Source organism: Rana temporaria, chromosome 4, assembly GCF_905171775.1.
Source record: "Rana temporaria chromosome 4, aRanTem1.1, whole genome shotgun sequence".
NCBI lineage: Eukaryota > Metazoa > Chordata > Amphibia > Anura > Ranidae > Rana > Rana temporaria.
The window spans coordinates 252,705,119-252,718,545 of record NC_053492.1 but is presented as its reverse complement, the minus strand read 5'-3'; the positions used below and the strand labels follow the sequence as shown (position 1 = coordinate 252,718,545).

Sequence of the window (13,427 nt, the reverse complement as noted above, 5' to 3'; positions counted from 1 at the left end):
CTTCCTGGTTGCCTGTTTCCTTATAACCATGGTACTGGGAGCTTTTCACTGTACGTCTAAGCTGTCATTACTGTGTGTCTAAAACTTAACAGAACCAATCAGATTCATTTTAAAAACAAAACACTGCCCTAGATTTGTTTGTTTTTGTTCTGTGTCTCTCTCTAGTTCACAGGAACATGAAAACAGTTTAAAAGTGAAACTAACCTACAGGCACATTATATGGTTGATTTTTTATCTATTTGTAATCATTTTTAAAAGGAATCAGTTAACTTTTATGTCTCCTGTAAACAGTCATTTCAGCCAAAAAATGTTTTTTCCTTTAGTGACCCTTTAATCGTGTAGCTCTACTGGCCATCTCTATAAAATATCTGCGGCCCAGCGGTGGAGAGTCTGGGAGAGAAGCTGCTGTGAGAAGGAAGAAGAATTCTTTCTTCATTTATCAGCACCAGCAGGATTAAACAATAATATAAATAATATATATATATATATATATATATATATATATATATATATATATATATATATATATATATATATATATTCACACACACATTTACTGAACCCTTTAGTAGGTACACCTGTTCAATTGCTTGGTAACACAAATTGCTAATCAGCCGATCACATGGCAGCAACTCAATGGATTTATGCATCTAGACATGGTTAAGACGACTTGCTGTAGTTCTAACTGAGCATCAGAATGTAGAAGGGGGATTTAAGTGACTTTGAACGTGGCATGATTGTTGATGCCAGACGGGCTGGTCTGAGTATTTTCTGATCAACTGGGATTTTCACGCAGATCCATCTCTAGGGTTTACAGAGAATGGTCCAAAAAAGAGAAAATATCCAGTGAGTGGCAGTTGTGTTGATGAAAATGCCTTGTTGATTTCAGAGGAGGATGGGCAGACTGGTTTGAGATGATAGAAAGGCAACAGTAACTCAAATAACCACTCGTTACAACCAAGGTATGCAGAATACCATTTCTGAACGCACAACACATCAAACCTTGAAGCAGATGGGCTACAGCAGAAGAAGATCACACTGGGTTTCACTCCTGAACAGGAAACTGAGGCTACAATTCGCACAGTCCAATACATCCCTACAATTAAGCATGGTGGTGGCAGCATCATGCTGTGGGGATGTTTTTTAGCGTCAGGAACTGGGAAACTAGTCAGTATCAAGGAAAAGATGAATGCCGCAATGTACAGAGACCTCCCTGGTGAAAAACCTGCTCCAGAGCGCTGTGGCCCTCAGGCTGGGGCAAAGGTTCATCTTCTAACAAGCCAACAACCCCAAGCACACAGCCAAGATAACAAAGGAGTGGCTACGGGACAACTGTGAGTGGCCCAGTCAGAGCCCAGACTTGAACCCGATTGAACATCTCTGGAGAGATCCGAAAATGTCTGTGCACCGACACTCCCCATCCAACCTGATGGAGTTTGAGAGATCCTGCAAAGGAGAATGAGAGAAACTGACCAAAAATAGTTGTGCCAAGCTTGTAGCATCATACTCCTAAGACTTGGGGCTGTAATTGGTGGCAAAGGTGCTTTAACAAAGTTTTGAACAAAGGGATTTTTTTTTTTATTATTTGTAATTTGCAAAGATTTCAAACTAATTTCTTTCATGTTATTATGGGGTAATGTTTGTAGAAAATAATGAATTTAAGCCATTTTTAGATTATTGCTGTAACAACAAAATGTGGAAAAGTGAGGCGCTGTGACTATTTTCCGGATGCACTGTATATATTTACACAACCTGATTTATTATATCTTACCAAAGAATTTGGTAGTTTATTATGTTTGTGTGCACTAAAAGTAAAGTGGAACATTAGTCGAAAAATGAAGTCCTGCTAGATCACTTAAGGCTGGTCCCTTTTGCAGGTATAGCTATATAAAACATTAAAAATAAGTGCCTATATTTTTAAATCCAGTAATATACTGTCTCCTCCTGCTCTGCACATGCCCAGTTGTCCTATATTCTCAGCACTGTACCAATAATCAGTGAGTCATTCGAGGCTGAGAGCCTCAAAAGTTACTCCTGCTGAAGTGAGAGATTTGTGGTCCTTGATACATAAAGACGACCTGTCATCCTTATTTATATTACAAGGGATTTTTACATTCCTTGTAATAGGAATAAAAGTGATTAAAATATGAAAGGGACAGTGTAAAACAATTAAAATAATAAAAAAAAGCGCCCCCATCCTTCCATAACCAATACTTTGACTTAAGGTTCCCTACTGGGCTTATGAGACTAGGAACATAGTAGTAATGCAGGGGATCTGCTTCATGCGAGAAATCTAATTTTCAGTTTTTACTACTGCATAGTATTGTTTTCCTTGTATTGTATTTTATACATATATAGATGTCATACAACTAAGAACACTGTCACTCCAAACAGCTACACTAAGGCTGGGTTTGCAGTCAGGAGTCCAGTGCATTTTCTGTTCACCGGTTCAGGTGCAAATTATTGCCTGAACCTGACCCAAAAACGCACAAGACCCTTTTCAAAACCGTACTGCGGGTGCTCTGGACATGTGTGAACCGGCACCATCGAGAGCCGGTCACATTCACGGTTAAAACGCATCCAATTTGCACATATGTAAACCCAGCCTTAATCTGGCTGTGTAATGCTTTACTCCTTCATAACGTAATCTTTTGCTAACACATTCCAATGATTTGACTGTGATTTGTCTATAAGCTCTGTATGACATGGAATGTATCTATTCACTTATAAGTATGACAAATAAAATCGCCTTTAAGAACCCAATGTGTTATGCTGTGCCCCCTTGCCTTGCAAACAATTTATCAGCAAGCATAATGCTAACATGACAATGTGAGCAGAAGATGCTTTCCTCTAGCCATAATATACATCCCAAATATAATGCAGCTTTGTGTGTTTTTTCTGTAGTTTACAATGGATTTTGGATAAACAGGATTTATTAAAGGAGCGCCAAAAAGACCTTAAATTCCTAACAGAAGAAGAGTATTGGAAGCTGCAGATATTTTTCACAAACGGTAAGCAGTATGTGTCTATCATAAACATGTTAGATTTAATACAAGTGTAACTGAATCCAGAGGGTGCAGATATGGTGAGGCAGTGGGAGGCACTGTTACAGTAAGCTGTTGAAGTAATGGAATGAAGGGATGTTGAGAAGGATATTCACAAGCAGCCATTTTTTTGGAATTTTTTATTTTATTTTTTAGTTGTAGACTATTCTTGTACCTGTTCCAATATTGTCCACTCAGACTGCAGAAGAAATGGTATTTGCCGGCTTATAAGACAACTGGGCGTATAAGACAACCCCCTATTTGTCCAGCTAAAATTTTGGTTTTGGGATATACTCACCGTATAAGACGACCCCCCCATCCTACTAGTCTGTCTGGAAGCTGAGGGGTAGCCAGAACAACCGTTGACAGGAACAACCGCTGACAGAAACAGGCTTTTTTCAGCTTTTCTCAAATCTCACTGTGCCCATTACATTACATGCCCCACTGTGCCCATTACATTACACGTGCCCCGCTGTGCCATTACACGTGCCCCACTGTTCCATTGCTGACCGTGATCGTGATAGGCGGAACATTCTTTTTCCCAGCAGAGCCTCTGTTCAGTGTTCCGCCTATCACAGATGTCCTCTCGTCCCAGACCGAGGATGAGAAGGCATCCGTGATAGGCGGAACACTGAAACAGAGGCTCTGCTGGGAAAATGAGTGTTCCGCCTATCACGGAACAGCATGGAGGAGCGCATCTTTTGAATAATGGATGCCCGCAGCCTGAACACACAGGTACCCGGCGTGTAAGACGACCCCCGAGTTTTAAGGCATTTTTTTTACATGCCAAAAGTCGTCTTATACGGTAATAGAAATGATGGATATTATGTTTAACACAACAGAAGCAGCCACAAAATTAATTGGAATACATATGTGTGTGTGTGTGTGTACGTACGTGTGTGTGTGTGTGTGTGATATATATATTATTCTCCTACCAGCAGATGCAGGATTTAATAGATAACTCTCCTTAAAGTGGTTCTAAAGCCCCAAGGTATTTTTACCTTAATGCATTCTATGAAATTTGTGGCTCTCCTGGCTCTGTCCCTCCTCCCGGGGCAGATCAATAGCAGTGGCAGCCATTGGCTCCCAATTCTGTCAGTCAACTCCTGTGAGGAGGGTGGGGGGCATGGCCAAGTCCAGCTGTCTGTGTCACTGGACACGCACAAGGGGCTGGGAGCAAGCCCACACAATTGTCTTCCTATTAGGGACACCAGCAAGAGAGGAAGAGCCAGGAACTCTGATGGGAGACCCTAGTACAGGTTGGTCGTAGCTATTTGTAAAAAATATATATATATATATATATATATATATATATATATATATATATATATATATATATATATATATGTAGTTCTCTTACAACCACTTTAATTCCATGGTCCTGCAGTCTTCATCACCACTGGTTCTTGTAGTGATGACCAGTCCACAGACGCTGCTCTTCTTTTTCTCCAGTTGCATTTCTGCTCTTCTCATTGCATGCAATACAGGATCACTGATAATTGTTTGTCCTGCATAGTATGTGATGATATTGAGGGCCAGCACTGGAGGGAGGAAGAGCTCCTATGAAACCTAGGGTCAAAGCGAATCTAAAGACAAAAACAAAACATGATAGTATTGCAGCTTACCTGTCCTTAGATGTGGTAGCTGTATTAATTTTACTTTTTGCTTGCATTTTCCCTTTATATAAGCTAGTCATTTTTGTATAAACACACTTCTTGTCCTACAGTGATAATTGTACGGAGCAGCGTTCTCACCCTAGAGAGTGTATTGGGTCTACATAACACCTCTTCTCCATAACAGAGGGAGTGCTCTGGAGATAGCAGGTGGCAGTGCTGATAACAGAAAGGAGGCAGAAAGCACAGGAAATTTTTAGCAGACAAGAGGTCTGCCTGGATGAACAGCTACTTTTTTGCACTCATTTATGTTTAACCACTTCAATACTGGGCATTTTCACCCCCTTCCTGCACAGGCCAATTTTTCGTTTTCAGCACTGTCACACTTTGAATGACAATTGCGCAGTCATACAACACTGTACCCAAATTAAATTTGTATGATTTTTTTTCCACCACAAATCGCTCTCTTTTGGTGGTATTTGATCACCTCTGCGGTTTTATGCACTATAAACAAAAGAAGAGTGATAGAAGTTTGATAAAAAAATATTGTTTTTTTTTCTTTTTGCTATAATAAATATCCCCCCCCCCAAAAAAAATCCCTCAGTTTAGGTCGATATGTATTCTACGTATTTTTTGTTAAAAAGATCGAAATAAGTGTATATTGATTGGTTTGCACAAAAGCTATAGCGTCTACAAAATGGGGGATAGATTTATGGCTTTTTTTTTTTTTTTTTTTTTATCGTGACGTTGCGGTGGACATATCGGACACTTTTGACACTATTAGCATTATAAATTAGCATTATATTTTGTATATGAATTGGGGAGGGGGGAGAGTTTAATTTTATTGGTCACCCCAGAATTCAGCTTTTAAATGGTTGGTTCGCCTTTACCAAAAGAAAATGCCTATACAGATACAAGGTGTCTGCAGATAATAACAAACCTGTGCAGGTTTGACCAAAATTTTAATAAGTGCCCTTCCCAGTGTCCATTTAGGTGCCTCATGAAACCTGACTGGAAAACTTCCAGGATGTTGCTAAGAGAGGCCCAGCTCTTACTGTTCACCTTCACCATCACAGGAATGAGGTATCCAATGTTGAGCTCAGAGCCACTGCATCAGGAAAGGGAAAAAACACATGAAAGGACTTGCTCCTGTAATGATGAAGATGAAATGTAACAGTTGGGCCTCTTAGTTACGTCCTTCGCAGTATCCTTTGAGTTTTCCAGTTAGGCTTTATGAGATAGATAAATACCTAAATCAAGGGCGTTATTTTGGTCAAAGTTGCACAGCTGTTTTTATCTAAAGATTCCCCCCATCTGCATAGGCAATTTTTGATAATGGTGAACTATGCCTTCAAAGTCTAAGTTCACCTTTCTGAACATGTTACACCTGTATTTAGGGTTTAACACGTTCAGCATGCACCCCCCAATTAACCATCTACCTCACTCACACCCCCCCTCTCTCGAGGTCGGGTGGGGTATCTTCTCCCCGCACCCGCTGTCACGTTTTTAAAACTGCACAGCTGCGCACGGTTTCGCCCACACAGCCACGTCATTCATTCACGGTTTCCTGTGAATAAATGGACTACAATTATCGTCAGCTATTGCGACTAACGGCTTGTAGTTTTCATACAAATGGTGAAGTGCTGTTGAGCGCTCTCATAGTCAAGTCAAGCTTGTCATTTTACTACACGAGGACATACGGTAGAACGAAATGTCATATCTCGCAGGGCCAAGGTGCTGCATACAAATTAAACAAAATTATAAATATACAAAGAATAAAACGCAGCGAAGAACTAAAAAAACAAAACCTATACACATCTGGTAACTGTACCTATACTGTGTATTTGTAGCAGCAAGTGTTTATAAACGTGTCTAGTGCATATTCAAGAGTAAAAAGGAGGTTGTAGAAGCGGTTTCAAAGAGGATTGGAGTTGAGGGCTCTCACATCCTGGGGGAAGAAACGGTTAAGCAGTCTGATGGTCATGGTTTTGATACTCTGGTACCTTCTACCTGATGGCAAAAACTGGAAGAGACTGTGGGAGGGATGGGTAGGATCCTTCACAATGCTATCAGCTTTTCTGGAGCATTGTGTATGTAAATTGTCCAGGATGGAGGGGAGAGAGACGCCAATAATCTTTTCAGTCATCTTCACTAGATGCTGCAGGGTCTTTGCGGTCAGCAGAACTGCAGTACCCTTACCAGACAATGATGCGGCTGGTCAGCATGCTCTCAATGGTTCCCCTATTGCAGTGTTTCTCAACTCCAGTCCTCAAAGCGCCCCAACAGGTCATGTTTTCAGGCTTTCCGTTAATTTTCTGTTAATTTTCTGTTAATTTTCAAAGGTGATTTGATTAGTGAAATCCTGAAAACATGGCCTGTTGGGGTGCCTTGAGGACCGGAGTTGAGAAACCCTGCCCTATAGAATGTCGTAAGGATGGGTGACAGGAGACTGGCTTTTTTAAGGAGGCAGAGAAAATATAAATAGGCGCTGTTGTGCCTTCTTGGATAGTGACGTGACTAACATACCTTTTTTTGCAAATTACTTATATTGCCATTTATTTTTTTGCAGTGATCCAAGCTTTTGGGGAACACCTTAAATTAAGACAACAAGTTATAGCTACTGCCACTGTTTATTTTAAAAGATTCTATGCAAGGTAAGTTCTAAGGCATAGTTGTTTCTCACTTGCACTTCTGTTTCCTGCTTATCTGCTGTCCATCTGCTTTAATTTGCAGCCAACTAGGGGGTAGTCTGCACTTTACTGATTCATCAAGTACAAAATCACTTTGCTTGTAAGCTATGCCTCTTGTTGCTCATGGCAAGTGATCTATCTCTGTAGGGATAACTGATCAAAGTTAAACAAGGCAAAGAACAAAATGTATACCCATCTGGTGTCTTATAAAAATGACATGAATAAAAAACATGTCATTGGTGAAAAAACTGTGGAGTTCTGTTGTTAGTAACATTTGCTGACATTCTTCTAATTTATGGCCTTGGAATGGGTTAGTAAGTAAAATGACACTGTATGAGAAGGATGCAGGTAACAACTAAGGAAATAATGGTATTTTAAGTAGGTTACTGGTGACAACAGCTGTGTTTAAAAACACATATGTATGTAGAGCGCTTTCTCAAAATAGGGCAGCCAATCATGGGTGAGCTTTATGTGATAACCCAGTGAAATCTATGCTGATTGCAGGAAATTTGTAGGTGATAACATTTAACTTTAGTGTTAAAGTCAACAAGTAACCACAGTGTTAAAGTGATGGCACCTTGTTGTTGTTGTACATGTGGGTCATCAAATTGATCTTTGTGTCCTTGTGCAGTGTCCGAATCCTAGACTGAGCCTATACTGTACATGGGGCCTCTATTTCTGGCTTTGTGCCCCACCCATTCCTGATATTAAGTCACGCCCTTATCTTTCAGCTGTCAGATTCCAGAGCTCCTACTGCCCAATAGCATGCTGATTGAAAGGTTGGGGGTAAACCTTAAAGAATAAGTTCATTTTTTTAACATGTTACGTGTTTCACATGTATTTAGGGTGGAACATCTAAACATGTTCCAGCTTCTGCCCCCTCTCCCCCCTCCCTGTGACCGCGAGTGGGGGATCTATTCCCGGCACCCTCTGCCAGAATTTAAAAACAGAGTTCTGTGAATAAATTAATTACATCTACCATTGGCTTGTAGTCCTCAATGAACTGCGAGGGCAGTGGTGAGCGTTCCTGTAGTTAATTGATCTTCTAGTCAATGTATCAAAGGTATGGGCAGACAGTGTACGGAGGGTCTGCAGGATCCAAGTGCAATGCCTAAAAAAAAAAAAAAAAAAAAATACATAAATGCACATTTTTTACCTTCAAAAAGATGTGCATTTATTATTATTTTTTGTAAAAGCAAAACTTCTCCTTTAATCTTGACTTGGGTAGCAGTAAATGTACCATGTACAGCCAAATATCTAAGGGTGGCCTAAGGATAGCTTTGAAGTCTAAAGCCCCATACACACTATTAGATTTTCTGCAGATTTTTGTGTTTAGATTTACCAAAACCGTATAAAATGAGGTCAAACCTTAAGAGTTTCAATTTGTATGCAATCAGGCAGGCCCTTGCAGGTCGAGCTCTCTTTAACATCAGATTGGTATTGATAAAATTATGTTTGTTTTATATTACGGCTCACATTTGTGCTTCTTTTTATGTTTTTATAGTACTGTACATGGGCTGGTGGCTTGTTTAGTTTCCAATTGTATTTACTTTAACAGAATATAAACGAAAAACATGTTTACATACTATGGGCCAGATTCAGGTACATCGGTGCATCTTTGAGCCGGCGTAGCGCATCTCATATGCGTTACGCCGACGTAACATTGAGAGGCAAGCTGAGTATTCACAAAGCACTTTCTCCCATATTTACGCCAGCATAACGTAAACAGGCCGGCGTAAGCCCGCCTAATTCAAAGTAGGCAGGTAGTGGGCGTGTTGTATTAAAATGAGTCGTGACCCCATGTAAATGCATGGCTGTAAGAACGGCGCATGCGCGCGCATGCTCAGTCACGTCGCATATACTCCCTAAGATACGACGGCTCAATGCTTTTGACGTGAACGTAACCTACGCCCAGCCCCATTCACGTACGATATACGTAAACGACGTAAAATACGACACTGTTCCTACGTGAATCTGGCCCATAGTTTTATAGGGCTTTAAAAAAATAAGAGATTTGTGTGTGTGTGTGTGATGTTTATTCTTTAACAACTCCCCTAGCCCTGTATGTTTCGCTTCTTGAGAGAGACATCGAAAAGTTGTGTATGCTGTCAGCTAGAACCACTTCCTGGGGAGAGCATTCCACATACTGTTCTAACAGTAAAGAACCCTTTCTATAATCAAAGGTTAAATCTTCATTCTAGTAACCCTACATTGTAAACAGTTTTACAATTACTGATGTCACCTTTCATAAACTTGTTTATTGTAATCCTATCGCCTCTTAAAGCGGAGCTCCGCTGAAAAAAAAAATATTAAAAGTCAGCAGCTACAAATACTGCAGCTGCTGACTTTTAATATTAGGACACTTACCTGTCCTGGAGTCCATCGCCGTCCGCAGCAGAGGACGAGCGATCGCTCGTCACTCTGCTGCCCCCCCCCCCGCCATCCTCAGTGAGGGAACCAGAAAGTGAAGCGCTCCGGCTTCACTGCCCGTTTCCCTACGGCGCATGCGCGAGTCTTGCTACGCCTGCTGATTGGCTCCCGCTGTGTACTGGGAGCCGAGTGTTCCCAGAACACAACGGGGGGAGTGGAGGTGACGTCATGCCCGCAGTCTGCCCGAGACTGTGTGGCCGGAAGTGGGTGCAAATACCTGTCTTTAGACAGGTATCTGCACCCCCCTCCTCCCTAAAAAGGTGTCAAATGTGACACCGGAGAGGGGGGGGGGGGTTCCGATCAGCGGGAGTTCCACTTTAGGGTGGAGCTCCGCTTTAAGTACCACTTCTCCAGAGTGAATAGCTGTAATTTATGTAATCAATCTTCAAAGGTGAGGTCCTCCATCCTTCTTATTCATTTTGTTTCCCTTTGCTGAATTCTTTCTAATTCAACAACATCTTTCCTAAAGAATTGACCAAAACTGAACTGCATATTAAAAAAAGAGGTCAAACCAGTGATTTGTAAAGGGGTAGAATTATTGATTTATCTCTGGAATGTATGCCCATAATACAACTGAACAATGTACAGTTTGCTTAAAGATTGATATACTAGTTTGTCACAAATGTCATGATTTGAGTTTTTTTTTTTTTTTTTTCTTCTTCTCTTTATTAGGTATTCACTGAAAAGTATAGACCCTGTGTTAATGGCACCAACATGTGTGTTTTTGGCATCCAAAGTAGAGGTAAGGAGGAAATTGTAGGAAAAACACATGGTTGTTGATTAGTAGAACAGACACACAGTAAATATCATCTAAAGATATGAGCATGCAGAATTTGGAACCATTTTTGGGAACCAAGAACCAGCCACAGGTTCATTTTAATTACTTAAAATACATAATATATAATCCACAGTCGTAGTGCTAAAATGGGGAAAGCACCATAGAATTTTTCACGTAGATTTTGAACATTAAATAAAACATACCATAATAGAAATGAAATTACTATGAATATGCTTACTGTGCCTATCGTGTTTTATTTGGGCAGTTTAAAGGGGCTGTTCTTCTTATTAATATACCATTTAAATTTAGCATTAAACAAAATGATTCTGCCTTCTAGGAGTTTGGTGTTGTATCGAATACAAGGTTAATCTCTGCTGCTACTTCTGTATGTAAGTATTTTATTTTTATTTTTTTACTTAAAACAAGAAAAATGTAACTGATAAGTATATTTAAAGCTAAATCCCAGGCACAAAAGTGTTCATTAAAGTATACTCTTCAATAGGTACAAAGGATACCAAACTTTACTTTGGTGCACTTAATGCATCTACAAACATAGTTTTTAGGTAGCAGTGATGTCATCACTACGCTGCACATGCAGAAAGCAAAGCTATGAGAGAGACTCAGAAGGTTCCTTCACTAGAGGCCGTCTGCAGAAAACTCTAGGGGGGGGGGGGGTGTATAAGTTATCAATAGTATATCGAACATGCATACAGTAGTTTCTGGCAGGCTGGATCACTTTTTTTTTTATATATAACTGTTTTATATTTACATGTGTGAGAAAAACATTTTTTTTCACTTGAGAGCATGTTTGTGTTTGTGCAGATGGCAGTGGGTTGTAGTCTGATATAGTGGGTGAATTTTTTTTCTTTTTTTTTACAGTAAAAACTAGGTTTTCTTATGCATTCCCAAAGGAGTTTCCTTATAGGATGAACCATGTAAGTAGATGCTGCCAGTAATTATTTTTTCTGTCTGTTCTAAATACCATATAGAGTCCTAGCCATCACACTAGCTTTTCCCAATTATTGCCACACTTGATCCCCTCAGTTTGTGTCACTTAAAGCAGAACTAAAGACCCAGTACTTACCTCTGCTTCAACAGTTCTCCTCAGCTACTTTTGGGTGTTGGTCTTCAGCCAGTTTAGTTGGCTGCTGCGGGATAATGTCGCTCCTGCGCATGCGCGTGAGAGAAGTCATTCCAGCACACAGGCAGTCATTCTGAGCGCACAGCTCAGTGTACTTTCTACAGATAAGTGCATACAGGCAGGTACATTTATTTTATTGCAGAAGAGACATTGCATTTCTCATCTGCAATAAAGAGCCCTCCTGCTCACTTTTTTTTAACATCAAATGTCCAGATTTGTCCATTTTATCCTAGCTTATTACTACGCATCTTTTCAATAAAACGGTTTAAAGATTATTTATTTTCTATCTTTAGAACTTCAGGAAGCTACCCGTGTGCATGATGTTTTATTTTTCATGTTTGCATAATCACCCCATCCTTTTTTGATACAGTGCTTTTATGTTTTAATAGATACTGGAATGTGAGTTCTATCTGTTAGAATTAATGGTAAGTAATGCAGTTTGTGTACTGAGATATCTGAGGTTTCTATGACGGTGGCTTTCTCCATTGTAATCATCCAGAAATAAAGAATTGCCTCTTTGCTTGCTTTGTCAAAGCTCAGAGTATATTTGACACAACGCCATCAAAACCTAAGGTGTTTTAACGTGTTTAATATATATTAAAACATAGATTTTTGGTAGAGAATCCCTTATCAATACTTTTTTTCTGTTTTATGTATCTGGTAAAAAGTAATTTTTAGTAGTTCCTACTTGTGACGGTATCGGTATGATATCCCCGTCAAGCATTCCCTCCTCTCCATACAAGAACATCACAGGATTCCCCACACATGAGTCAAGACTGGATGCTGGAACCAAGACACTTTATTGACACAAAAACTCAGCTTATATGTGGTTACAGCCTGTTAGGAACGCCCCCCTCACACAGTGGGGTTTCCCATACAGATTATAGGAGACAAGTCGGAGCCGACCATGCAGACACATTTCTTTAGATAAAGACATCAGGGGAGTTAATTAATACACTGAAGCAATCAGAATAATTAACATACTACTTCTCTAATCATTTAGCCTGATGATACAATACACATCTTTTAAGGGTAAACACAGATCTTCTTTACACAACAATTAACCTTTAGAATAGTGAGGGGACATTAGCACTTCAATAACCTGTCAGAGGAATGAATCACACATGAAATTCCTTTCTACCTCTACAGACATGGCTAGCAGGGAGCAGTAAACTGAGACATATAGGCAAATGTATCACAATGGCCCCCCTTTTGCTCCCTGCTCCGGCAAATCCGGTTGGACCTTCCCTGGTCCAGTAGGGTTGACGGGTTCAGAGCTTTTAGTCCGAGGTTAACTCCGTTTGGCGTGACTGACCTCCCTTGGCAACTGCTTCAGACTCAGGTATGTCACCGGGTCGTCAGATCACACGCCGGTCAGTCCCCAAGTCTTTGTGCGATCTGCAAAGTCACCAGAAGTCAGTGTGAAGACAGCGAATGGGTCTGTGCGCCGCCGTCTAGGTGTCCCGCTATGGGAGGGGGCAGGTTATGGCTCTGAAGTGACAATCACAGGAGATTCATAAAAAGAAAAAGTTATATTTGTTGAAGTGCTGTAGCACTGGTGTTCAGAGTCCGGGGGGGGGGGGAGAGAGGGGACTCAGAGCCCCATAAGGTCAGCCACCCCCTGCTCCCTCCGCAGCCGCCGGTTCTCCTCTTTGAGCTTCTCCAGCTCCATCTCCAGTTCATGGAGCCTGGGGGGTCAGCCCGCTGTGACCTCAGGTGGTTGTTCTCCTC

General features: G+C 40.7%; 1 protein-coding gene across 2 annotated transcripts in view; it reads left to right on the top strand.

Moving 5' to 3' along the window:
• CCNC (cyclin C) overlaps positions 1-13,427 on the top strand; it is a 33,284-nt gene that overhangs the window by 3,172 nt on the left and 16,685 nt on the right. For both annotated transcript variants that reach the window (XM_040350147.1, XM_040350148.1), the window contains exons 2-7: positions 2,905-3,011; positions 7,227-7,311; positions 10,450-10,519; positions 10,893-10,944; positions 11,435-11,490; positions 12,086-12,121. In XM_040350147.1, coding sequence (XP_040206081.1) covers positions 2,905-3,011; positions 7,227-7,311; positions 10,450-10,519; positions 10,893-10,944; positions 11,435-11,490; positions 12,086-12,121 — 406 coding nt within the window. The remainder of the gene's footprint in view (positions 1-2,904; positions 3,012-7,226; positions 7,312-10,449; positions 10,520-10,892; positions 10,945-11,434; positions 11,491-12,085; positions 12,122-13,427) is intronic.